The sequence below is a fragment of the Rhodnius prolixus genome, unplaced genomic scaffold, assembly GCF_049639745.1.
Source record: "Rhodnius prolixus isolate KJV_2025 unplaced genomic scaffold, Rpr scaffold_14, whole genome shotgun sequence".
Classification (NCBI taxonomy): Eukaryota; Metazoa; Arthropoda; class Insecta; order Hemiptera; family Reduviidae; genus Rhodnius; species Rhodnius prolixus.
In genome coordinates this window covers 2,529,480-2,556,927 of record NW_027411594.1, presented here as the reverse complement: position 1 = coordinate 2,556,927, position 27,448 = coordinate 2,529,480, and the positions used below count along the sequence as shown (strand labels likewise).

The 27,448-nt window shown below is 32.9% G+C and overlaps 1 protein-coding gene across 23 annotated transcripts in view; it reads left to right on the top strand.

Annotated features, from left to right (window-relative positions):
* The window catches only part of LOC141451657 (uncharacterized), a 618,152-nt gene that overhangs the window by 582,686 nt on the left and 8,018 nt on the right, over positions 1-27,448 (top strand). For 18 of the 23 annotated variants that reach the window (XM_074123121.1, XM_074123122.1, XM_074123123.1 and 15 more), the window contains 29 exons: positions 972-1,036; positions 1,952-2,158; positions 2,276-2,521; positions 3,156-3,328; positions 3,563-3,714; positions 3,825-3,937; positions 5,437-5,606; positions 5,693-5,933; positions 6,039-6,251; positions 7,082-7,282; positions 8,144-8,292; positions 9,094-9,206; positions 9,375-9,613; positions 9,886-10,007; positions 15,577-15,684; positions 15,962-16,062; positions 21,439-21,542; positions 21,632-21,733; positions 21,816-21,958; positions 22,534-22,711; positions 22,799-22,978; positions 23,080-23,282; positions 23,474-23,655; positions 23,867-24,025; positions 24,109-24,315; positions 25,618-25,814; positions 26,516-26,698; positions 26,880-27,063; positions 27,149-27,284. In XM_074123121.1, coding sequence (XP_073979222.1) covers positions 972-1,036; positions 1,952-2,158; positions 2,276-2,521; positions 3,156-3,328; positions 3,563-3,714; positions 3,825-3,937; positions 5,437-5,606; positions 5,693-5,933; positions 6,039-6,251; positions 7,082-7,282; positions 8,144-8,292; positions 9,094-9,206; positions 9,375-9,613; positions 9,886-10,007; positions 15,577-15,684; positions 15,962-16,062; positions 21,439-21,542; positions 21,632-21,733; positions 21,816-21,958; positions 22,534-22,711; positions 22,799-22,978; positions 23,080-23,282; positions 23,474-23,655; positions 23,867-24,025; positions 24,109-24,315; positions 25,618-25,814; positions 26,516-26,698; positions 26,880-27,063; positions 27,149-27,284 — 4,771 coding nt within the window. The remainder of the gene's footprint in view (positions 1-971; positions 1,037-1,951; positions 2,159-2,275; positions 2,522-3,155; positions 3,329-3,562; positions 3,715-3,824; positions 3,938-5,436; positions 5,607-5,692; positions 5,934-6,038; positions 6,252-7,081; positions 7,283-8,143; positions 8,293-9,093; positions 9,207-9,374; positions 9,614-9,885; positions 10,008-15,576; positions 15,685-15,961; positions 16,063-21,438; positions 21,543-21,631; positions 21,734-21,815; positions 21,959-22,533; positions 22,712-22,798; positions 22,979-23,079; positions 23,283-23,473; positions 23,656-23,866; positions 24,026-24,108; positions 24,316-25,617; positions 25,815-26,515; positions 26,699-26,879; positions 27,064-27,148; positions 27,285-27,448) is intronic. The other 5 variants (XM_074123125.1, XM_074123126.1, XM_074123124.1 and 2 more) reach the window with 5 other exon arrangements.

The following is a 27,448-nucleotide window of genomic DNA, read 5'->3' as shown; positions in this document are numbered from 1 at the left end:
CTATTTAATTTGACTGGTAGTTACAGAGTAAAAAAATAATTGATAAAAGAAATTGTAAGCGTTAGAGTTAATAATAGGTTAAACGAAATGTCAGTTTTCAATGAATGTCATGTTCAGAGCATTATCAGGCATTAATGTTAGGGTTATTCTGTAACCCAAAATAGGTCACTCTCGAATACATATATAGTTATGAACACAGCCTAACGCAGGTTTCGATGGCAACAAAGGCACCTGTTTGAGAATAATTACTCTGAGCTAAACCTAAGTTTAATTAAATTGACAGTAATGGAGGATATTCTTAAATAGTGAAAGCTTGGCCAACCCCAACGATATCTATACTAATCTTACTTAAGTCCCATTTTTAGATTTTAGTCTAAGTATAGAAAGCAGAAAACAGATTCATGTTTAACTAGCTACTTAATCTTGTCTGAATTGAATACACAATTATAGTAGTAGGAAATTAATAATTATTTTAATGCATTATTAATTTCCATACGCTCATTATATAAATTAAATTTAAGGGGAGGTTTTTTTTTTTCCGCAAACACTGGATGTAGTTGTTTTGTGTCAATTGTACAGATAATTTCCCCAAGGAATCAAATGTACCTGATGTTAAATTAAATTAGCCTCAATGTCTAGTACGATATCAGAATGTTATTTTAGTGAGGGAAGAATGTTGGTTAAAAATTACTATGTGTATTATTTAATTTTCCTCTCGTTTTTATTTTCTGGATTGGATAATATCCCTAACCTCTGGTAAACAAGATATTATCAGTTCACACCAGGAAGGTGTTGATAAGAAGAAAGTGGTAAATAATGTTTGGAGAAAGTAATAAAGGAAACTTCTATTTATTCTATTCAGCAGGAAGTCTGAGCAATGAAAGCTGTAGTGTCAATCTTTACTCCATCTTATAATTGAATTTCTTTTTTCTCTCTCTCTGCTAAATAAAATTATTATTTATTTGTTCTAGGAGGTCGAAACACGAGAGAGGCTCCCCCACGGGCAACCCAAACTCTCAATGATGTCTCCATTCAGGTAAATAAAACATTAATTCATCTGTAGATTAAACATGTAGCCAGTTGTTGAAAACGTAGTTGGGTACGTAATTCTGGTTAATATTGTTACTTTTAAATTGTTAATATTGTTAGACGCAGTAATAACATGATAAATAAAGCTGAAGTCCCTTGTTATTTTAATTTATTTCAACTGATAGAGGAGCTGCAGAATCCGTAAACCAGCCAGTTTTAATCTTCTGGGGGAATTATCTAGGCATATGATGAAACAAGACAATCGTTCACTGGAGGACAAAGGAATGTTGAGGTCGTTGTTTACGGTTAAATTAGAAACGTTGTAGGTAGAGTGTATTAGCTATTTTGCGAAGGACTTTAGACTGGCATGATTGGAAACGGTAGAAATTGGAATGCTTTGTTTAACGCTAAATTTCACGTAGTAGTTGAATGACTGTCAAATGAATAAGTCTTTTGTTTTATGTTGAATGGTTGGAATGTCGGTCGTAAAGGGAAATTCGTATCGTCTGTTTAGTTCGTGTCTTTTCAATATTGAGTGGTTTCAACTGAGTCGGTTATCTAGATAAAGATCTAGCTTAGCGAACTCGTTGATCAGTAAGGATTATGGTTTCATGGAGTTAGAAAGGTTATCCATTTGCATTTGATTTTGAGTTTCTTGTGAGCCAGTTGCCATAATGAACGAATGTTTTAATACGATATTGGATACGTCGGTCTTTACGTATTGCCATAGTAGAAATGGAGGATTATTTCTGGGAAGAAGAACATTTTTGCTCTGGAAAATATCTGCAGTAGAGGTACACTTACCTTGAAAATAGTTATTTGCAAGAATAAATCAAAATAAAAACCTTCCCTTAAAAAACAAAAATGTTTTATATATATATATATATATAAATATATATATATTATTCTATCGTACTTCCAGGCAGACATACAGGTGGTGGAGCCGACCTCGTACGAATCAGAAGACGAGATCATGGGGCGCAGAAAGCAGACAGCTCGCGTTAAGAGAGGCGGCACTCCACTGTATTCTAAACAAGATATAAGGGAGCAATATTGTATAAACGATCGACAGCTCTTAGGCTTAGAGGATAATAATTCGGGATTGTTTGGCTGTCTATCTTCCTATCAGGTAATTTGGCCGATTTCCTTTATTATTCATAAAAAAAAAAAAAGAACTCATTGAATTTTGTAGATTGTTTTGAAATCATGGTGTTATAAAATTGAAATGATTTTTTTATAATTTAAGGATTCATCGTGCAGTTCTCGTAGTCCCAGCCTGTTGACAGTGTGTGTTCGTCGACGTGTGCCTTCGGATGAAAATTTAGCCGATTTAGTGAGACGTCCGGCGGCTGAATACGCGCCATTTCCGCCGCCGCGCTGGGCTCCTCCATATCCGCCTATACATCCGGCCTATCCTCCGCCGCCTAGACCGGCTAAGTACTACCACGATCCGTATGCGTGGTTTCCAGAAGATGAAGAGCCTTGTCGAATGGTAACTATACAATATTAGCCTCAGAGCAAAACAAAAGCATCTTTTCTTAATGCGTTAGAAAAACATATCTTTAAAAATGAAAATAGAACACATTTTGAGAATCTAAATATGAAAGAATCTTACCTTTTATCAAAAAAGCCCTTTCTTTATTAATTTAAAAGTAGTACCTTTTTATTGGTTGGCGCCTTTAAATATATTGAAACAAATCAACACTACATATATAAAACTATAGGGCGTAACAAAAGTAAGATATCTCAATTAAGACCAGGATGGAGTCAAACAGCAAACCAAATTTATAAAAACCGCATAATTTTAAATAAATCGAGTAGGCAGCGGTAACAGGCCGTCATTGCTTCATCTGATTGTAACCACGATAGCGTAACCTTTGTAGGAAGAGTGTAGGCTGCACACTTCCTTTTATCGTGTCAATTTTCAAATCCTTCTTCCATTTAAATTTTGTTTATTAAATAAAAAACATATATATTTCGAGACTTATTTTCAATTTAATAAAATTCAAAATTAGGAACATTGTTGTTATTTACTTCCAGAGTAAAGTTTTGCAGAATAATCTAAAGGCTCGCTTATTAAAAAAGTTACATAAAAACAAACATAGTCATAAATAATATAGTTGCAGATGTGGATGTTACAGGAGCGAGCCAGGCCACTTAGGGATTACGACGGCTATCCTAGAAGATACCTTAGTTACAGCAGTGAATATCTGTTAGGGCGGCATGAACCTTGTCCAGCACATCCTCACATACTGCCGCCTCCGCCACCCCCGCCTACCATCCCCACATTACCTCATAGGTAAATATTCTCTGGAGGCAGCGTAGGCAAGTCTTATCATTTGAGTAAAAAGCATGAGATTGGATGGCGTAAATTAGATTCTTCTGCAAATGTATGAAATATCCGGATTTTTGGAAAGTCTTTACTTAAATATAATAATTCTAATAGAAATATCATCTTAGCAAGATCAAAGCTTTTCAATAAGGAACACTAGAATTTTTTTCAGAATGCTTAATTTCATTAAATTTTTTCCAGACCAAAACATGTTAGTTTCGCTAGATCACATACCATGCAATCTTTCGAAGATTCAGTTAGTTTTGGAAGTGGCAGTTGTATAACGTCTTGCAGTCAAGAAAGACTGATAGATGGTAAAAAGTCGACAGAAACTCCTAAAGTTATAGTTATGGGTAACAATTTATTTTCTTTTGTTTTTACTGAAAATAAATTCCACTTACTGTGTCTATATGTGAAGTATGAGAAGTGTCCTATAATAAATATAAGTATACAATATTTTCAGAAAAGCCAAAGAGGACTCCAATGAAAACGCAAGCCACCCAAACTGAAGTTTGTTTGGGAAGAAAGCCTTTGCCACCTAACTATCTTTCTTTAAGTCCTAGAACAGTGCAAAGGGTAAGCAAATACATCCTAATTATTTTGTTTTCATCTTAAAGATTATTAGTTAATGGTAGGTAATTGGGATCCTTCTTAGGGAGATATCATTTGAGAATTAGATGGATAAATTTTAGACAATCAAATCATGTCAATTTGTTTTCCTACGTTCTTAAATCAGAGTAGAATCTAGAGCCTTAGAAGGCGATGTTAAATTTCTGGATGAATTCTTCTTCAATGAACTGTGTTCTTGAAGTTGTGTTTGAAGTTTGCTTGTAACGATTGGTGTTTTTGTGAATCTGATATACATCTTGTATTATCTTTTGGACCTTGAATTTTTCATAAACTTTCTCGTAGGATTTTTTTGTTCATTGGAGAGTGGACAGAGCTAGTAGTACAAGGTAATGTGACAGAAATAGTAATGTTACTGTTTTGGAAGCGAGGACTTAAGTGCTTGTAATGAAATGGAAAACAGTTCTTGGTTTTGTGGAAAATTTTACTTAGTTAATGCTCTGTTCATAAGGGCTACACAATTAAGATTACAATACCAAATTGTCTGTTGAAATGAGTTCGGTGTTACAGAACTAAGTTTCGATTATTTTCCATTTTTTATTATTTGAAAAACCAGGCATTTTCTCAACCTCTTGAAAATTAAATAATAGAATTTTCGAGAACGGTCGGGGTTAGTCAGATAAGAGGGTAAACAAAAATAATTTAATCATTTTGTTAATCATCCAATTTGTGATTCGCCGATTTTTTTATGATTATTTATAAATATTGACCATTTTCAAATATGTCACTTGATAAACTGCATTTTACTGATTTCATTTGCTTCTAGAGTAGGTTAAACAAAGTAGATCTAAGATGAGAGTCCGTCTATTTACCTGAAGTAATTTTGTGATGTTCATTTCATGAATTTGGAAACAATAGGATTCTTTCTACTAAATGAAGCAATTTCATTTTTTTTGGTTGAACCCTACAGAATAAAATAGGTAGAATTTGTTTCATAATAAAAGTAGCACCTAACTAACCACTTCATGTACCAAATTACCCCAGTTGAAACGGCATTTCATTTGAAATGATGTCGGGAATAGTGGAAGCCTTTATTACACTTCAAATTATTTCAGGAACCCTATTATTACTCGCTCGTCTACCCTTCCAACACCTTTTTATGCTTTCCAACATTATTTTTTTGTCAAATACTGTAAAGGCTATTTTGGCAGTGTCGTTTGAAAATAATTCACACCTCCAATAGTAACCAGGACGAAAAACCTTTCACAATTCTTGCTACGAATATTATATAAATAACTGACTTTCAAAATTAAAACCTTCAGTTAGGAGAAACCAACGTTTTGAAGCGAAATGTTGAATTCAACATTTTGAATATAAATTTTTTTGTATCATTCGAGGGTTTCTTGTTTTTTTAAAAATTTTATTGTAGTCTTTTGGACTATCTTAAATCTTCCAAAAATTTAGTGACATGTATACAATTCAAGAGACTAAAACACCGTTAATTTCAGGTGAGAATGGTTTCTCAGGGTGCCCAAACAAATGGTGATAAATTGAATAACAATAGGAAATTAATGAAAAGTTTTTCTGAAGTAGGAAAATTCGCATTAGGGGCACCACCGCCACTTCAGCCTACAGAACTACACGAACCGTTACAGAGAACACAGTCTGAAGAGCCCAGGTGATCAGTTAAGCCTTCAAGAACGTTCTTACGTTCATTATTATTATTGTTTCTCTCTCAAATTTCCTTCTTTCGTTTTTCTCTAGATCTCCATATTTGCCTACTAGTCCTAAGGAAATTTTTATAAATTTTGAACCGCTTGAAAAGCGTAGCAGAAAACGTCTAGCAAAAACATTATCCGACGGTGAAATACTAGAAGGAAAAGGTAAACCAGAGGAAACAGAACCGTGTACCCAATCTGATGGGGAATTAGCTTCTGCAAAGAGTACGCAGGAAGAACCTGAAGAACCACGGTTATCAGTCCAATTAGAACCACCAAGAAAGTTGGTCAGTACTCACTAAGGAATCATTTTAAAATTTTCTACATTCTATCTTTAGGCATTTAGCCATAGAATTTAAACTAATTATTTAGTGCCATCCGTTTCTTTTTAGATTTCTGCAGATTCTCAAGAGGAAGAATTTCACGAGAATCTGATATACAGAGATTTGTTTAGAAAGAGAAGTGGATCTGAGGAAAGTGGTGGCGAAGTGGCGGAACAGAAAAGTCTCCTAACTGCAGCAACTCCTTTATCACCGTTCGCATCGTGTGATTCGCTCAATACTAAAGATCATAGCGATGGTATTTGGAATGAATCACAAATGACGGTAAGAATAAAATAAGGATATCGCTTCTTTTAAGGCATCTAGTTCACTGAAAGGTTCCACAAATACTCGCAGAGTGATTGATAGTTGCCCGTATCCATAACGTCGTTTGGGTTGGAAAATCTACTAAAATGTTGGCCCTTCTAACCATTATTATCCCTGAAAAGTCTTGAATATAGTTTTATAATGATTAGTACATTTTGCGAGATCTACAGGTTTTCTATGAAGGCTGTTCTGAACTAGTTCTATAGACGATGTTTGTTGTCTGCAGAATCTTAAAGGAAACATCTAATCATGTCTCTTCTATCTGCCAGATTTTATTATGATATTTCTTTTGTAAACTTCTCTACTCGCAAACAGAACATTTCCTGCATTTTTGTTCTAATCACATTAAATACCCCTCCTCAATCCACAAGAAATTCTTTTCAGTTCAAGTTATCTGCAAGTGTAATTACTTAATCTATTTTCCTGTATAATCAATAGAATGTAAATGTAATTTTGTCGTTCACTTCCATATTTATCGAAAGATGCGGGCAACCATCCAAGTTGACTTTGATGTTTGAACTTGTTAATGACGTTAAAAGTAAATTATTCTGTCGGATTAATTAGATAATCACTTAATTAGATATTAAGTGCAATCTATTGGTTTTAGTGTAGTTTTTACCTCTGTACTTTTCTATTAAAGTAATTGTGACTTATTACGTTAGAGCCCTGAAGGACAATATAACATTTGCATGCGTTTCTCTGTAGCGAGTTAACTTTTTTAAATTCTTCATTCAAACAAAATTTGAATCAATTAAATAAAATTGTTCAATCTGAAAATTTTCTTTCAGGTACTACATGCAGACTCAGACAACAATGGCGGTGGTACGGGAATGAGTTGTTCAGATTTAAGTTCTTCTTTGACACCTAATGCAGCTCTTAATTCAATGACGCCGACAACTCGAAGAAAACATCTACTAATGATGCAACATCAACAGAGATCCAGCATGGATACAGACGCTTTGGATATTGAAGAAACTGAACCAGAATCTGTAAGTTAAGCATGAATTATTTCGTTTATGATACTAAATAACTACTTAAGGTGGTAGTTCTGTTTTTTCGATATTTTCTGCTTCTTTTGGTTCCTGAACAATCTTTCGTGATTGACTGAAACTGTTGTTTCTCATCCAGAGATTAAAAACAACACAGCTAACATCAATACCTAGGCCATCTACAATGAGATTTTCTTGCTCTGGATTATGCTTACGCACAATAAACGATTTGCCAAACAATAGTTAAGCAAATATTAATATAATATAATTTTAGATTTTTTAAAAATATTCGCTCATGTTGCCATCGTTGCAAGTCACAATTCTTAGTTTAGTCATGATTAATAAGTCAAATAAATGTGATCAAAGACTATTTTCGAAGTTACAACACTGTTTTGTTTTTTTTTTATAAGTTAAGGAACATTTTCAATTGTTTTAGTCTGTAAGACTACTTCTTGTAGTACATTTCTTATTAATAATCATTTCGACTTTTAAACACCATTTAATCTTCTTGAAAAGGTATACAAATTATAGAAGAATGTAAAACAAAATATTTAAAGACTGATTTGCTAGAACTAGAAGTTTTGAATAGTATAAATTTTATTCTGAGTATAGTTATCTCTTCGGCTAATAGATCGTTGAACGCACTGTAATTTATATATTATATACAGGGGCTCACCCATAATTTTATGGTAGAAAATTGAAAGAATATTTTACTATTGGTCAAACTAAGGACTTGCTTATCCCATCTGAAGATTTAGAACATTTGTTGTGATTCTCAGTATTGAGTAATTCAGATTTTTACTTTTTGAATATGTAATATGCTCTTGGGAAAACTAACAAACTTTTTATCATTTATTCCAGGTCGCTGTAATTACTCAGGAATCAACTTTAAAGCCAAAAGTTGAAAAATCTGCGGCGCCTCCTCAAATTCCAACTGTAAATCTCACTGCCCCCACACAAGAAAGAATCCCGGAGGATGTTTACAAGGTTATTACAGTAAATAGAGAAAGGTACTTGAAGCATTGCCATTAATAGTAATTAGCAAATTTTTTTGTAAAAGATATTTTCTTTCTCTTTGGATAAATTTTAATACTTCCTTTGATTTTCCACTTTCTCTTACTTCTCATAAGAAAGTGATTGTGCAGATCTTTCGATTCTAAGTTTTCAATGGATATATCCGTTTGGCGTTCCTCTAAAATTGTTTTTTACAACTTGGTCTCTCTCTCCTTTTTTTGTTCTCTGTGAATGTGGGTGCATGATTTCCGATTTGTTTGATCAATTTAATATTTCGCTTAGGCGACATCAGGGGACACCACAAATAAGTTTTAAATTCTACAACTTTCATTTGTAACATGTTTCTATGAAAACTTGATTAAGAGCATTTCTGAGTGTAGTTAGGATCACTCTAAAGTGTCATTTCTCTACATTCTCCTCACTTACCATCTGTACAGTATTAATACAAATCAAATATTGGAATAAATTTTTAAATTTGAAGCAGTCAACAGCTGATTATTCATTCACTTTTAGTTCTTTCAGAATTTTGAGATTATCTCGAATACAGCTCTTACGATTTCTGTGTTAAACTTTGTGTAGTCATTGAAAACAAATTGATTTATAACTTTTATATGGAAAATTTCAATTAATGGTATTTTGGCAAAGATGGCGAATAGATTTGCTCGTGAGAGCCATTATTACAAACTGTACAATCATGGTTAAAATATGACTTAAAAAGTTAGGTTGAGGGAAATGTTTGACAAATTTTAGTATCACCTGAATAATATCATTTGAAAATTTTAGTATCACTTTTTTAGGAGAACAGAAAGGCCGTTATCGCCTCTTCCTAAATTGAAGAAACGAAGTCCTGGTACTCGGACACCTGAGTCAGAACAGCACCATTCATCTTCTGCAACGCTAAGCAGTAATGGTATTTACCTGTATATCTTAAATTTTGTCTTAATTGAGAGTCACTAGTACACTTATTTATTTTTTTAATTATGTTAAACAAAGTGCCTACTTTTGCTTTACACTTATTAGTTTTATTACTATGAATACATATTTTATTTATATTTCATTACTTTTGCAACTATTTCAGTTATAGTTATGTTAACAGAAGCGTTTACAAGATCAGATTCTGGTAGAACTAATACTGATATGTCTGAAGCATCAACCACGGACGACTATGCCACAGCAACTGAAAACAATTCTGATGGAAGTGGTAGGCGACAAGCAACCGATGGTGAAACATCACAGGCTGGACAAGGTGCCAGTTCGTTTGAAAGTGGCTCTTCTTTGTACAGTTTGACCAGAGCAGATGCTACTGAAGAACAACAAGTAAGTTGGTACCAGAATACCAGGTCTCTGAATACTAGAGCACTCTATGTTCTTGTGAAAATAAACAAGTCAGCATTTTGTTAATGAGTAGCCGTTTTTGGTCTTAAAGCTTAATGCATAATAGTACAAGACAAAGTAACAGCTCTTCTGCCCACCTTTAGTTCATTCAGTAAATACACAAATTTAAAGCTAGAGTTTTTTTTTTCTCAGTTCCTGCCGCAGTTAGAATAACTATATTCTTCTTTATCTAAGCAAGTTGCTTACATTTGCAGGTACCCTGTTCACCGCCGCCCATAGAAGAAGAACCAGGCGATAAGATGAGTGAAGAACAAGAAGAGAAAGCTGGCGATGGTGATGGAGATACATCGAGTGCAGAAAGTAGTAGTTGTGGAAGGTGTGTACATTTTTCTTTTTCAATAATTAATCACCCTCACCCCCAAAAAATAACCAAGCATGAGTAGTTATATATTCCATTTATTCATTTTTTTTTAATTAATAACAAATTTTTTAACAAAACTTTTTGAATATTTTGCACAAAATTTTAAATTATTGTAAAATTTTGTATAATTGTAGATGTCTTAGTTTACGCACCCGCTCCTAAACAAAAACAAAGAAATAATAAAATAAAGATAATAAAATGTACTTACATAAATAATTCCAATTTTAAATGATTTCACTGACAATTTATAAAATAATCATAAATAATTTATTCTGTTGTTTAAATAACAATTTCTTTGGTTAAAAAAAAGAAGTTTAAAATCAATAACATTCAAGTGTTAGTTAGTTAGTCTAATGTTACTTTCATTTTGTGTTAAACTTAATTCATACTCATTTTCTTTCTGGACTCCCGTTTGTCTTATATCTAATACCAGTCTTTTTATTGGGAGGATTGTTTATTTCTTCTGTTGCCAAAGTTTGGTACAAATACGAATTTTGATGGAGTTAAATTCATTTATTTTATTGCACTTTAATAAATTCAAGTTTCAAGCATTTTATTTGAATTCACGTTTGATTCGAAACTTACATTAATGTGGCAATTTTTAGAAAGATATATACCATTAAATTCTAAGAGATTGGCTAATTTTTAGCCACCACCAATTCCTTCGGACTATTCTATGGCCAATAGAATATCCATTTTTTTATTTGTAATACTTTTTTTTTTTGGTTAAACTTAGGATTCAAGATTGGCGAGGAATCGGTAAAATAAAACAACTCCTCTTTTTGCCAACTTTTCGACAAATATATAGTGTCTTCTTCAGGGCCTGGGTATAACAAATACAAAACAATTAACAGAGTCAGTAACATACGGAAAGATTATGGCGACTGTCTTTTGGGATTCGCAAGGAATAATCCTCATCGACTATCTGGAAAAGGGTAAAACTATTACAGGTGCATATTATTCATCGTTATTGGACCGTTTGAAAACCGAGCTGTAAGTAAAACGCCCACGATTGGCCCACAAAAAAGTCCTTTTCCATCACGACAACGCACCAGCTCACACCTCACAGCAGTTGTGGTCGCAAAATTAATGGAAATAGGGTTCCAACTCGTTTCACATCCCCCCTATACTCCAGACTTGGCTCCCTCGGACTACTATTTGTTCCCCAATATGAAGAAATGGCTGGCGGGAAAAAGATTTTATTCAAACGAGAAGGTGATTGCAGAAACGAATGGCTATTTTTCAGACTTGGACAAATCCTATTATTCGGAAGGTATCAACAAACTAGAGCAGCGTTGGACGAAGTGTATAAGCCTAAAAGGAGACTATGTTGAAAAATAAAAAAGGTTTACCCCAAAAAATTAAGTAGTTTTCATTTTTGCACGGACTTTTCAAACGACCCTCAAGTTTACGATTCAAGTTTGGCGAGGAATCGGTAAAATAAAACAACTCCTTTTTTTGCCAACTTTTCGACAAATGTATAGTGTCTTCTTCAGGGCCTGGGTATAACAAATACAAAACAATTTACAGAGTCAGTAACATAGAAAATCATTACTGATTTATGATTTTCTATGTTACTGACACTTTAAATTGTTTTGTATTTGTTATATCCCTGAAGAAGACAATATATTTGTCGAAACATTGGCAAAAAGACGAGTTGTTTTAACATATTTGACCGATTCCTCGCCAATCTTGAATCCTAAGTTTAATAATTTACGGTCACGAAACCTATATATTCTTCTTTTTTCTTTTTTTTTTGGTATTTACATCCATCACATTTACCAGAGTGGGTTGTCAAAAACTTTTAGTGAAAAAACAAAAAACTTTTTTTATTTCATTTTCACTTTTACATCTAGTTAACATTTCATTAATTATTCATCACAATCTGTGTACCTTACAATAATAAATCAGTATTTTTTTGCATGCATTCAGAAAAATTGCTGATTATACGATGTCATTTATATACTATATCATTTTTCCCCAAAATTAGTTTGCTATGTTTATTGATGATAATTATTATTTTGTTTTAGAACGACTTTATTTTTGGTCCATTTTTTATCAATTAACTTCGTTCAATTGACTAGAATAACTAGATTTCTTTTTTAGTTAAAAACGTTTTTATTAATTCTTGATTTATTTTTTCCTTTATTTCATTTTTTTCTCTTTTCCTATATTTTTATTATTCCTTAAATTTCAATTATTTATTAGCTCAGAATTTTTACATAACTGGTTTTTAAAACTTTTGTACACAAGTGTACATAAGTTAATATTTTGTGTGCAAATAATTAAACAAATATTACATAATAATTCCACAAATTTTCAATTTTTTTATATTTTTTTTCTTTTACTGCTTCTTTACTAATTATGAATGAAAATCATTCAAGTGTTTTATTTAGTGAAAGAGATTTATTAACAGATTTTTTGTTTGCGCCGAATGTATTATTAAATATTAATTTAATTTTAGTCAATGTACCACAGTTTGCTCAACTAAATGTCCCCTGCTTGTATTAGCAGTTTTTATTTATTGTTAAAAATTCTTGTTATTCTAGTAACATGTTAGTGAAATAGAGATAGTATAATTTAGAAGAATTGAACAATTGAAAGCAAAATTTTATAAGTTTTTGTAATTTAAAGTCAGGGTTCTGATTTTTTTTTTTTTTTTAATAATTGGCTATAAACATTCTTTGACAAATCCATCCCTCCTCCAATGTTTTGACAAATAACTAGCATTGTATTTTTCATGGAATTATCCTTTCTTCAGCAAGTGTTAGACGGAAGTAGAGAGAAGTAGCTGCTCCCCTTTCACTTCAAGTTTTACCTTTCATTTCCTAGAAGAATGGTTTATTGATGGTATAGTAAGAGTTCGGTTTTTAGTCTTGGATTCCTGCTTATTCTGTTGGCTCGATGTAAGATACTTGCAACATCTAACATTGGTGTTAGTCTACTCACTCTGATCGATTAGTGAAGAAATGACCGTTTTCCGAGTTACTCCCTCTACCCTATGGCCTAGAAGCTTTTGGATTGGCAGTTACTGAAAGCCGGAATCCCAATAGAAGTTAATCCGTTTAGATTGGAGCTTAGGTTAATATTGTAGCCAGGGAATAGGCAAAGATTCCAAGAATTTGATCGTAAAATGGGAAAAAAGAATGTGATTTTTAGATGCTTAGTTAAGTCAGTGGAGTTTTAATAAGGGAACATTAAAAATACACAATTGAATCCCCCTGAAGCTATACAGCTCTGCTAAGCACGACAAGTGGTAAAAGTTGTGATTTAGTGAAGAAATTGACTTCAACGGTTTGTTGTTTTTTTCATTTTTGTAAACAAACGAACTACCTGTGTATCGAAACAAGTAAGTGTGATCGTTAACAATTTTATCAGTGTACATGCTGGGATGCAACGACGGATGAAAGCTTTGTCGGAACTCTTTGAGGCCTTTCTAAAGAAAGATTGATCAGAATAATCTATTGTGCTTATTTTGTTGCGTATTGGTTTATTCTGTTACAATACTTTTGCCTCATTATATTGTTTCACCAAATTTTTGCGAGGATTATACGTTTTAAGATACCACTTAGCCCCAAAATATTTTTCAAAAATTTGTCTATTAGTTTTCTGCAAAGTTAATATCTTTAATAAGAAACTAAAGCCTTCTACCCATAATTATATGAAATTACTATGAAAGATTTATAACTTTATCTTTCATACATATGAAAATCAATTTCTTTACAAATAATTTTCGTTGATAATGGATGTGTCAGCTGGATTTCAATTACTTAAAACGTTCGAGTAGTTCCATTGTTGTTTTATAGGTTATCCAATAAAATGTTTTTTTCTTCGTTTCTACCTCGTAGATCCGCCTACATTACTAGACTTGTCATTTGTCCACATATTTCATTTAAAATTACTCACCGTTGTCTACGCATTCGCTGTGTAATTTTAAAACATTTCCATTAAACAACTTAGGTTCGTTCCCTGGTATATCACAATTCGTTTCTCTATTAAGGGACTAATTTTTGATGACCTAACAGAAACAGACCTTACCCTTAATTATTTTTAAGCTTATTTAAAGAAATCGTTGTCAATTTCAAAAATTTGCTGGTAAGAGCTGAATACTAATTTAACATTTTTGTTAATATTCGGCACAATAACGAAGTACTCTTCTTCAATATCCATTTCTTTCAGGTTGTTTCATTTTTACGATAATAGAATAGAATAGAATAATAACCTTCTATGAATTCCATTGAATTGTTAAAATTTTCGATAATTTACTGTAAATTAAAAGTAATTCACACTCACTTCCTCACTATCGTAAATGAATGAGAAGTTTTATTAATCGGGATTTTTTTAAAATATTTTATTAGCAAGTGCGTAAGCTTGACATCTTTAAAAATTAAATTAATCAGAGAATTGAAATTTTAAATTTCTTTTTAAGAAATGTCACTATTTGTTTTACAGCTGCCAAGAAAAACGTCATTGTTTAAACAGACAGTTTTGATACTTTAAAGTAATTTACAAAAATGTTGAAAAATACTTTTGTTTCATCTTCTTCTGAAGGAAAAATTAAATTTCTCACTAATTATGATTAGGCTAAGCAGTAATCTAGGTAAAAAACATCTCGGATATTTAATAATTGGATTTGATTTCATAAGTAAGAAGCAAGTTTCTTTTCTCTTTAATAATCTAAAAATACTGTTTCTTTGGTTTTACTTTGCTAAAATCTGTTATGAATTTCGTTGGCTTTTTCAACAGCATGGAAAAAATGTGAATTTTTAAGGCTCAGAACTTCTCGTGTATGGGAAATCAATGAAATGACTTCAAAGGGATTAATTTTATGAAATTGAGCTGGAGTATATCTTGGGCGAATCCAAGATTTAACAAATTGTTTAGCATTCAACCAATACTGCAATCTTGCAGTGATTCGTGATGTTTTCGTACAGCCAAGTTTTTAAAGCTATCTTTTGAGTCATTTTAAGACGAATAATTTTATACGGATGATTTTTCTGCTTAAGCTGATCTCAAGACTTTCAAAGTACGAGTTGTTTGAGGAAGTGAAAGTTAAACTGATCTGGATAGTTAATCAACTATCCAGATATAGATCTCTTATTTTTTACACCTCTGCAACAAAAATCCTAATACAGAATTGTATAATATACCAATCAATATTGGTAATATAGTTCATATTGCAACCCCTCTAATAATAATAACTGTTAATACCTATTTACCATTTCCTTCAGGTCATTTGCACATTTCATTTCAGTAGATGTGTACTCGTATATTCGATTAGACCATTGTAACGGAAAATACTCTTTTTATCCGAGATCAAACTGTAGTTACGTGCAGAACCTACTTCAGCAGAATATGAAACACGTATGTACGAGTTCTTTGGCAAGTACAGTAAAAAAATAAAATAAATAAATACAAAATAATTGCCAATACATCTCTATAATTGTGCAGTTGAATAAAATACGTACTAAATAAAATAAATAATTCATAATTAATTATATAACCAATGTTATTAATATTTTAGCTATAGTGTGGAAGAGAGTAGTGACAAATTAGGGCATTCTGACAAAAGTGATCGTTGCTCGTCGACAGGTGGTTATGATTCACCTAGTGAAGATCAGTCTAAACAAAGGTATTTCTAAATACAGGTATATTGCTTGACGCCAAAATAAAATAAACCAATTAAACTATTAAATTTAAGAGATTTAAATAACACACAATAAATAAATTAGTAAATCTCAGTAATAAAGCTTGCTAAAAAAATAAAGTTTGAAAACTGAAAGCAAAAAAAAATAAATAAATTGGGCATATGTCTTGTTTTTATTTTAATCAAATTGTTTAACATTGAACTCTTTAGATATTTTATATTAACTAAATCATTGGAAAATTTTGTTTTGTTTTTCTTGCAGGAAATGGACTTCTGAAGATAAATCTAGAGCAAAAAAAGGATTTAAATTAGAGCTTCCTGCCAGTATTGAACAACCAGAAACTACTACGCCTGTACAACCAGGTATGATGTTGAAAAATCTGTTTTATTTTAGAGGAAACTATGAACTAACGAACTAACCTTGAACTTAAACTGGACCCTAGCAAAAAAAAGGCGTTGCATTTTTGAATTTCTTCATTACTTTAAAGCTCCATTCTCAAAATTCTCTTTATCAATGAATCAGAGAAATCCCATCACGTTAAAATTCTAAGATAGCCTTACGTTTATTTCTGTCTCTTTCTAGGTTTATTTCCAGTTAGCTTCGGGACGGTTATCTGGTACTACGATCTTAAAAAACTATAAATAAGTGTTGTTAGTGTATTATTATTACGTTATTATAATTATGAATAGGTGATGGGGAGAGCAAGTACACATGTTAAAAACGAAGCGTTACTTTATTACTTATAACCTTTCAAGAAACCTACACAAGAGCTAGCTAAAATATAGATGGCGCTACTTTATATTACACCTCCTCACGGAGCTAATTAATAATAAAAGAACAGAAATAATCTTCAAATTGAAAAAGAAAGAAAACTTATGATAGAAAAACAAATAAACTTATTATGTAATTATTATAAATCAAGTTTCTTGGGCTTACGGATAACCCGCCCACTCTGTGTTGTTGTTGTCGCATCCGAGTTAAGAGGCAATGCCTGCTCACCAGGGGATGGCATGGCTGGTCCATCTTGTGCGATGCTTCTCTGTAGAGACTGGTCTTCAGGCTGTTCTTCCAGAGTCGATGGTGGAGGTAGTTTACTACCAAGACCTGTCTTACTTGGTGTCTGCAGCACTGACTTTTGAGGAGACAATACTGGAGACTGTTCAATGGTTTTTCTTCCACGAAGAAATACTGAATTTCTTCGAAGTTCTTGGCCCGTCTGATCTCGAACTACATAGGATCTTGGTTCTTCGAGCTTTCTAGAAACCCAACCTTCCTTCCACCCATCAGTATCTTGGATATAAATTGGTTGTTCCTCCTGGAAAGTCTCCTCCTTCTTGGCGCTTCTATCATAATATTTTTTGCCTTGAAGTTTTATTTCCTCCATTCGAGTTCTTATCTCTTCTGACGGAAAATTTGGAACAAGTAGATCGAGTGTTGCTGGAGCGCTTGTGCGGAGTAGTCGCCCCATCAATAGTTGGCTTGGTGAATAGTCGAGTCCAGTCAGAGGTGTAGCTCTATATTCTAATAAAGCGAGTTGAAGATCACCTCCACTCTGGATAGATTTCTTGATGAGTTTTTTTGAAATACCCACACCCTTCTCTGAGAGTCCATTAGATTTGCTGTGGTGGGGGCTTGATGTGATTACTCTAAAGCCCCATGATTTTGCAAAATTTCTCATTTCTGAACTAGCAAATGGATTGTTATCACAACGCACTGTCTCTGGTATTCCAAATTTACTGAATAATGTTTTCAACTTACATATTATTTCCTTGGCAGATTTGTTCTTTAATGTAATGATTTCGAGCCATCTGGAATAGTAGTCTTCTACAGCAAGAAATATATGTCCTCTATATTCTCCTATGTCCATACCTATACACTGGAATGGATACAGTGGAGTTTTTGATGGTAGCAATGGTTCCTTTGTTCTCTTGTTCTGGAACATCTGGCAAATAGAACACTTGCCAATAAAATTAGCAATATCAATAGACATACGAGGCCAATACATTAAAGAACGAATTCTTGCCACTGTCTTATTAATCCCTAAATGGGCTATTTTATGAATTCTATCAACCATTTCTAGTCGACTCTTACTTGGGACTATTATACGAGCATCATAAAACAACAGACCATCTTTCTCAAAGAGACTATTTCTTAAATCAAAATAAATTTTCAATTCAGGCGAGAGAAGTTTTCTATTGACTCCTTTCCAGCCCTTATGCACATAAGTTTTCAATGATGTGAAGTCGTGATCGCATTCAGTCGCTTCTTTCAAAGCATGAATTTCCTCTTTAGGTATAGGTAAATATTCTTCAAGTGTGATGGCATGAACAATTTGTGTCATGTCCACATCTTCTGGTCCAGTTTCCTTAAGGCTTAAACGTGACAGCATGTCAGCGATGAACATTTGAGAACCAGGTATATATTTTAAGGTAAAGTCATATTTGAGAATTTTTAGCTGCATTCGTTGAAGCCGTGCAGTATTTTTATGAAGATCATTTTGCACTATCTTTAATAGAGGTTTATGGTCGGTATGAATGATTACATTGTCATGACCATAAATATAATTATGGAACCTATTAAGGGAAAATGTTAGAGCGAGCATTTCTTTCTCAATCTGGCTGTAGTTTAGTTCAGCTGAATTTAAACTGCGAGAAGCAAATGAGACTGGTTGTCCCTTCTGCATTAAACAACACCCTAAACCATGTTGACTACTATCAGTTTGTATCAATACTTCTTGATTAGGATCGAAGATTTTCAAAGTTGGTGCATTAGTAACTAACTTCTTAAGACTATCAAAAGCTCTTTGCTGTTTTAACGTCCAATTCCAAGGATTTTTCTTCTGGAGAAGTTCTCTTAACGGAGCTGTAACTTCTGAGTAGGAAGGAATAAATTTGTTTACAAAATTTACTGCACCAAGAAAGCTCTGAAGCTCCTTTACATTACATGGCTGTTCAATTTCATTAATCGCCTTTACTTTGGCATTATCAGGTTTAATACCTTGTGGTGTAAATACGAGGCCCATATAGCTAACTTCATTCTTTTTATATTGCAGTTTGTTCTTATTGAACTTCACATTATTTCTTCTTGCTCTTCTTAGGACAGCTTCTAGATTGCCATCATGTTCTTTTCCAGACCTTCCTGTTATTATTATGTCATCAAATAGAACCTGCACTCCATCTAGATCTCCAAATATTTTTGAGTTTTCTCTGTGGAATATCTCTGGAAAACTAGAAAGGCCATAAGGCATACGTAAATAAGAAAATCGTCCAAATGGGGTTATCATTGTACACATTTTGGAAGACTCTTCATCAAGTTCAAATTGATGAAAACCTTCTTTCATGTCTAGAACAGTGTAATATTTTTTCCCACTTAAGTTTGCAATTAATTCTTCTTGAGTTGGAATACTATAGTGTTCACGTTTGATATATTTATTTAAAGGTATTGGGTTAAGGCACAGTCTAACACTCCCATCTTTCTTTTCGACAATGACAATATCATGAACCCAGTCAGTGGGCTCGTCTGTGTGACGAATTATTCCAAGTTTCACAAGGCGATCCAATTCATTTTTTAACTTCTTTTTAAGAAATTCGGGTATTCTACGAGTTCTTTTGACAACAGGTATAGCTTCATCACGCAGTTGTATTTTAATTTTAAATGGTAGTTTCCCTATTCCTGTAAATAAATCTGAGTTCTTATCTATAAACCTATCTTTATTTGAATTTATTACTTGTGGTGTCGCACTAATTTTATTATTTATTGGATTAGTAAACTTTTTATTAACAATTTTTACTGTATTGCCTGAGTCTTTATTATCGGCGTTAATTGTATAAAGTCTTTTGAGAAGTCCTAATTTTAGACATGAATTGGCACTTAAAATAGGAGACGAATCATAGTTCACAATTATAAAATCTAAATCCTCATTTACTTGTTTATAAGTACATTTAAAGTTTACTTTACCTATTGGGTTTGTAGTAAAACCTCCATAAGACCTCAGTCGAACATTCGTCTTTTCAATTTTGGATGTATCCTGCAGATTATTATAAATGTTTAAAGGCAAAATATTTACGTCAGATGCTGTATCCAATTTAAAAGTGATAGGGTTCCCTGCAACAAATATAACTTCTTTCCATATTTCACTATTAGTTTGATAAGATGCATTAATATTATCGCAAGCGAGTTCAAGTTCCACACTCTCACAATTAAAAACTTCTGTCTCACTTGAAGATGTTTCGACTTCATAAACACTTTTCTTTCGGTTTTTTAAAAAACAACCTACTTCGAAATGATTTTGGCGCTTACAAAATGAACATATTTTCTTAAAAGCCGGACATGAACGAGGTTTATGTTTGGTACCGCATTTCTTACAATCATAATATTTTACGTCGGTGTTCTGAAGTTTATTTTTAATCTTTTTAGTTTGTTTATTAGCGAGTTTTCTGGTATAATTCACTTCACTTGTTATTTCATTATTATTATTATTATTAGAAATCTCTCTCTTATACGTTTTTCCCATTTCGGCAGCTCTACACAAAGCAATAATTTCTTCTAAAGATTGTTCTTTAGTTTGTTTTAAGAGATTTTGTTGCGCTTCTGCATCATTAACGTGAGCTATTATGTGATCTTTAATCATTCTCTCAGCATACGAAGTTTTACATATGCCATTTTCACAAACAAAATTACACTTTCCTGCTTGTTTTTTCAAGTCCGTAACATAATTATCAAAACTTTTCCCAACTTCATGTACAATCTTGTTAAATTTAAATGTCTCTATGGAGTAGTTAACTGTAGGAACACAATACTCATCAAATGATTTAAGTACAATTTCAAGTTCTGTTTTTTTAGCCTCAGGAAAAGTATTAAAAACATCAACTGCCTCTTCACCCATATTTGTAAGCAATATTGCAATTTTATGCTCTTCATCCTTTGATTTAATTTTTCCTGATGCTTTCATATTTAGCATAAACATCTCTTTCCATTTAGGCCATCTGTGTGCAAGACTTGAGTCGAAAACTATCGGTTGCAATCGGAATGACTGGTCACTCATCTTGATTAATAAAGACCTTATTACTATTCCGTTTTAATTATTGAAACTGTACTGCACTATTTTCCGCACAACAAAACACCTGACACCATGTATTATTATTACGTTATTATAATTATGAATAGGTGATGGGGAGAGCAAGTACACATGTTAAAAACGAAGCGTTACTTTATTACTTATAACCTTTCAAGAAACCTACACAAGAGCTAGCTAAAATATAGATGGCGCTACTTTATATTACAGTTAGCGCTTTAACATCATTACCAAATTCTCAGCTTATCTGAATTTGTTTTTCTATAAACTTTAAAGTACCGTCTAGAAGGCTATATAACGGCATTCACAATTTTGAACCCTCTATTCCTAAACGCAATGGTCTCTTAGCAGCCATTTCAAATTTGGAGAGCCAGGAATCTCAAGTTCAAGAAATTTACATGGAATCACTTGAATGTGGTAATTGTCCGTCATTGAATTACGGGCTTTGGCATTTTTACTCGAGCTAGGTTACTTCTCTTCTAAATTCAGATCGCCAGCAATAGTGTATGGTTTAATTTTATTTTAACCATTTTTTTTTTTGACACTTAAGCTTATTTTGGGAGATTATTTATTTTATGTAAAAGAAGCGTAAGTTTTTATGTAAACATGATTTCAAATGGTTGCTAAATTAATATACTATTAATAACTAATACATTGTTTTCAGTAAAACCGACTTGGCAGAAGAAATCAGTAACAGTAGCAGCGGAAAATGGCAAAGAAAAACCAACCCTAAAAAGTCCGAATCATGGAAGTAAACGAACACCGCAGGTATTGTTGGTTTTAATGAAATTGTAGTTGTAAGAGTGAATTACTTGTTAAGCCAAAAATACAAAATAATACAATATCACTTCCTACAGGGAAGTCGTGATGCTACACCCAGTATTGTAAGAAGCCCTGGTTTGTTTGAAGGTTTCAAAAAAGAAGATTGGTCTTTGCAGAGACATCCTACCGAAGAGAAGGTTAGAAGTGTTATTAGTCATCACACTAAGCTTATAGGTTTTTTTTTTTCAATAATTTATTTCATCTTTTATTGGTTATCAGAAAGGAAAAATCAGCAACGGTATTGGTGGTCAAGAAACCACTGATGAATCCAGTGAGGAGTGCACTTGCGGGAAAAACAAGAGATTGAGAGAAAATCATCGGAGGAAAATGGCAACTGCTAAGAGTCCTACTTCGTATCAAAGGTATAGTAATAGTCATTGTTGAAACAAAAATTTTTCATTTAATTCATAGCTCCTTTATTTTCTTTCTATTATTGCCAAGTTATATTGCTTGCGGGAGTGATTGCTCTCTTATTAAGGTTGTATTTTTTCGAAATGAAAAATTTAATTTTCAAGCCCAAGTTCGTAACTGTAAATAAAAGTAGAGAATTAAGAGGAGTTGCTTTTGTAACACAGTACTCTTAATTCGATTTATTTATTAAAGTATTCTTTTAAGTCCTTCAGGAGTTTTCATATGCTCGTATGTTTTGCAGGAATTGGTGACTTTTTCTTTACACTTATTTTCTGTACTCTTTATTACCACTCCATTATCCAATAATTATTTATTTCCGTAACGTTTATTTTTCCCGGAAGGACTGCTAATTTTAAATTAATGATCGATTTATTTTCCATTATTTCAAGTACCTCCGGTTCTTGAAGAAGTCTTTTCCTCAAAAGTCACTTCACCTAGGTTCCACCTTCTAACCTTCGCAGAATTCTTGTGTGTGTTCTTATCTATGCTTTACAACTAAAGTTACAGTATCTTCAATTATTCTTAGGGAAAGAAGAAGAAGTGTAAGCGGTGAAGAGCTAGCTAAAAGAAGATGTTCATTAGCTGCAAAATCGCCAAGTCCTGTTGGAGGACTTGTTGAAGAATCTACAGTGCCTTCGGCTAGACTTAGTCCTCGTTCAGCACTTAGTCCAGGCGGAAGTCCTAGCAGAGCGATTTTGGCTAAGGTAAACATCTTTTCAATTTCTCATTAAAAAAAAAAGTAAGAATCCAGAAATATTACCTAAATTTGATTCGTTTTTATAAACAATTAGGGCATTATTAGTCCAGATTCAGCACGTCTCAAAGCACTCAGCGCTGAATCTTTACGTTCAGTGAGTCCAGGAAGTGACTCTGTGTTTTATAGTGAACCTAGTAGCAATGCAATGGCTGAAGGTAAACTTCAGCAAGCTTGTCTGCATTGCGGCCGTCAATATGATGCTCAGCAAGTCAAGGTATTTTCAATTGCTGTTTTCTAAATTACAATTTTATTGAAGAAAAATGCAACTAAAGATCATCTCTTAAAATTAATTATTATTCTTGTTGACTTCTTTAGAATGGGCCAGAAAAAGTAGCTGGTGATATTGTCCAACCACCTGCTGGATTTGAAGATTCACCTAGAACGCCGCACAGAACGCGTTTATATAAGAAAGCTGATAAAAGGTTCAGATCGGAAGAGCGAAGACACAGAATGCACGCTGAGGCGGCTAGAGCGAAGTCGGAAGAGCGCGCTAGAGAAGAGAGAAAAGATAAGATCCGGTTAGATTTTTGTAGCTTTTTTAGACTTTAAAAATGGAAAAATCAAAATTATTGCATTTATCTTCCATTATTATCGTCTGGAATCTCTTATTCTGATGTTAGAAGGTGTACGAAGTGTTATCATTATATTAGGATCCAACTTTGTGGTAAACAAATTATCATCTCTATCCTACTCTTCTTTCTGTTGACAGTCCAATTACCAGATCAACAGATGCTAGCATGGAAAAACTGCATATGCAGAGTAGCTTTGAGGAAGAAGATGAATGGAACGGTGTGGTATCTGAGGCGTACAACACCGGCTCCTGGGTGTACATAGGCGATGCAGAGGAGCTACAAGTTTGGCAACGACCAGATTCCAAAGGTTCTTGTTGCGGTGATTTTTCTTATTTTATTTTTCAATTTGGCTTGATTTAATTCTAATTTATTATTTAGTTTTATTGTTTTTATATCATTTACCTTTTTTATTCAGCATTTTTAACGTTCGTAAATTGGTTAGAGATTAATTATTATCAGTGTGAGAGTAGGCTTAAATTTATTTTCTCTTAGAGCAAACTTTAACCCTAAATTTCCATTTTTAATGACAGATGATAGTGACGTCAGTTCGCCTCGCAGTCGATCAGATTCAGTGGAATCTACGCATTCTGAAGAAGAGTTTAGGAGAAGATATCAAGCAATAACGCATCGAATGGTGCATAGAAAATCTAGCCTAGAAATGTACAAACGTCTTGCTTCAAAATGTTTTGGTAATAACTATCTATCATTCCAAATCAGTTTGGTAATTTAATTATGAAGTTTTATGTAATCGTTCGTTTAAATTCCTTTACAGAAACAGACAAAAGAGTTCTGGTTAGAAGATCATCGGGAGAGTTTGGCTTTAGAATACATGGTTCCAAGCCAGTGGTTGTATCCTGCATTGAAGTGGGAACACCAGCAGAATCTTCAGGATTAGAAGTGGGCGATATTATCATAAGTGTCAACAATAATAACGTTTTAGATGCAACTCATTCGGATGTAGTGAAATTAGCACATGCAGGTAAACATATCACTGTTCAAAATTGTAATCATGGCACGGTGAGTGATCCCCAAGACTTTTAAGATACTTAAAAAGTGGGATTTTCTACGTTTGAATGTTTTCCTCGTCTTTATCACAAGTCCTTTGTCCATTCTCTGTATTTCTCTCCGCTCGCAAGGCTATCTTTAATCTTGGTATTGTTCATAATTCTGTTTTAAAGAATTTGAATTAAAATAGTCACCTTCATCATTTGTTGTTAGCCTTATTTGACCCTCGGACATCTTATCTTGTACTTTTGTTTTGTGACACTATATTTGTCACATACCTTACTTCTGAATAAATTTCTACCTTTCATTTTTATTTATAGGACTTTACCTTTAAAACATTCGATAGTTAAATTTCTGTATCAGCTGATACGTTCGTTTTATTGCTGCTGAATTTTTTAGTGCGTAATACTCTTTGAATTTCTTCTGGTGCTAATATTTTTGAAGTTACTTTGCTCGATTAGATAATTCTCTTTTTAAATAAGAGTACATCTAGTGCTGATTCTCTACTTCCAATTATAATTTTAAGGGACTCTCTTTTTGTGAGCTTTTCCAGTCTAAAATGGAAGTAACTTTTTGTTGTGGCACACCATTTATACCATGATGATAATTTTTATTATTCTTGGAGGATATTTATTCAAGAACATTGAATGTTATCAACTTGTTTCATCTTAATATCGATCTTTATACTTCATAATAAGATTATCCAACACAACTACATACATACATATGTCATTTATTAGTAAGAATTGTCTGCACTAATTCGTTTCTCAGGTTCAACAAGTTTATTAATCATTTTAAGAAAGTATGCTCATAATAATAAATTCACAGTTCTAACACATAAATTTCAGCGTTTCTTGAGAGGCCAACATTATTCGCAAATTCACGCTTCAAACAAGTTTTGAAGTTATTAATGAATTTTTATTTCTTCTTCTTCTTTATTGGGCTTATTGTCCTTGCAAATTAGCCAATTATTAATGAGTAATAAATTACAAAAAAAAAATATATATATGTATAAAAACAGATGTTATTACCTTTCTTACTGTTATGTTAACGTATTACTGTTGACAAGTCTCGACAAGCTCCATGCTTTGGGAGTACATTTATTATTGTTACTTTTTCATTTCCTTACTACTTTTATGTTACAAAGTAGTTTCAAAGAGTTTTTCAGCCTTTCAGAAATATGACCAGACATGAAATTTATAGTGTTATGAAATTTATTTCTTTTTCAAAAACACTCATTACTTTATTGAATAAGTTTTACTTTTTTTATTGCAAGGTTCTGATACACTGGAACTAGAAGTTGCCAGAACATTTGACAAGTACTCACCTAGCCGAGAATCAATAGCACCACCTATAATGGCTGGGTGTTTGTATAGATTATCTCCGAGTGCATCGAAGACAAAACCTGTATGGATTATGAGATATTTTGTATTAAAAGAGGATCACTGTTTGTACCATTATAAATCTGATCCGGTGAGTTTATTTATTTCTATCTTTGTAACTATAAAATAATCTTTTGAGTTTCATCACTTTGATGTGGAATGATAAAAACGACTATAAGCTGATTTTGTCCTTCCCAGTAAAAAAATCGGCGAATACGAGTAGCTTAGTTTTAATCGAAATAGGTTCACTTAGTATGATAGTCGCGTTATACATATTAGTAGGTGAATGAACACTATACAACTAATCATTGTGTACAATTTGGCAAATTGGAAGTATGCCTGACCATCTGTAATCCTCAAATCATGTTATTCAAATTAATTAAACATGATATGCCAATGAAAAAGTATTCAATAGGTAGGCCAAATTTGTGTATAAACTGCTTGGTTTAAATTTCAGTTATTATTATTTAAAAATTGTTGTACAAAGTGTATATTAAGGAAAACTTTAATTTTTTTGTGTTGGCTAGTGTATGTGAATTAGAAGATTAAGGAATTTTTCCAATTAAGATGTTCACAGTTTGTCTCGTCCTTTGTAATCATATAACTTTTTAAAACGTAAGGACACAGCTTGGGAGATTGAATTAATCCAAGAAAACAAATCTGTTTTTTAATTAATTTATTTTTCTAATATTTGTAATTTTTTGTGATAGTTACATTGTAAGTAGCAAAGTTATCCTCTAGTAACTCAATTTTGTTTCGTTGATGAAGATTTATTCCAAAACATGCTTTTAGGGAGGGCAACCACTTGGAGCATTAAGGATAACGGATTATTCTGTGGTACGAACGCCAGATTCCGAACGAGAGCATAGTTTTCGCGTTGGAAAGAAAGGTTTTTCAAGTATCCATTTAGCGGCTTCAACAGCACAAGAGGCTGATCAGTGGATTGCATCTCTTACAGAAGCTTGCAAACCTCAGGTAGAATGTTATTCCAGATTATGTTGTAGATTGGGTTGTTAGTAATCGTCCCTTATTGGGACTATGGGATAAAGATCTGAGAGAAAACTAAATAAGGGTTATTTGAAATAGATAAAATCATTGTGATATCAGTATTTACTAGAAACTTTAGGTACCGTTATAGTCGTTCTTTTTACCACAGTCTCATATATGGATGTCGGATAAATGTTTGAGATCGCCACCCACGAAAATTTATCATCCTGATTGCGCGGGTACCCTATCCACAATAGTGCATCATCGAGGCAAGACTTGGAAAAGAAGATTCTGTATACTGAAAGACGCCTGCCTTTATTTCTATTCTGATATCAATGCTGAATCAGCAATTGGTAAGATCACTGTTTAAAAAGTTTTTATAAAAGTTAAACATATCAGCTGATTCATCTCTAAAGAAATGCAAACACATTGTTACAGGTATGGTTTGTTTACATGGTTATAGGGTACAAAGTTCAACTTCTGCATCTCGTAAATTTTCTTTTGAATTATTTCCACCAGAACCATCTTTGATGCATTTGTATTTTTATACAGACACTGAACTTGATAAGAAAAGGTAAGTGAAGTTTTATATACTAGCTTTCAAGCATCTGCAAGCATAGTAGAAACCTTAGGCTTTTCAGCTTGATATAGGAATCCACGTTTTGTTTAATTTTGTGGTACAACTTTGTGGCACTATTTAGCCGTCTGAAGAAGCCTGTACAACTATCGGGTGTACGG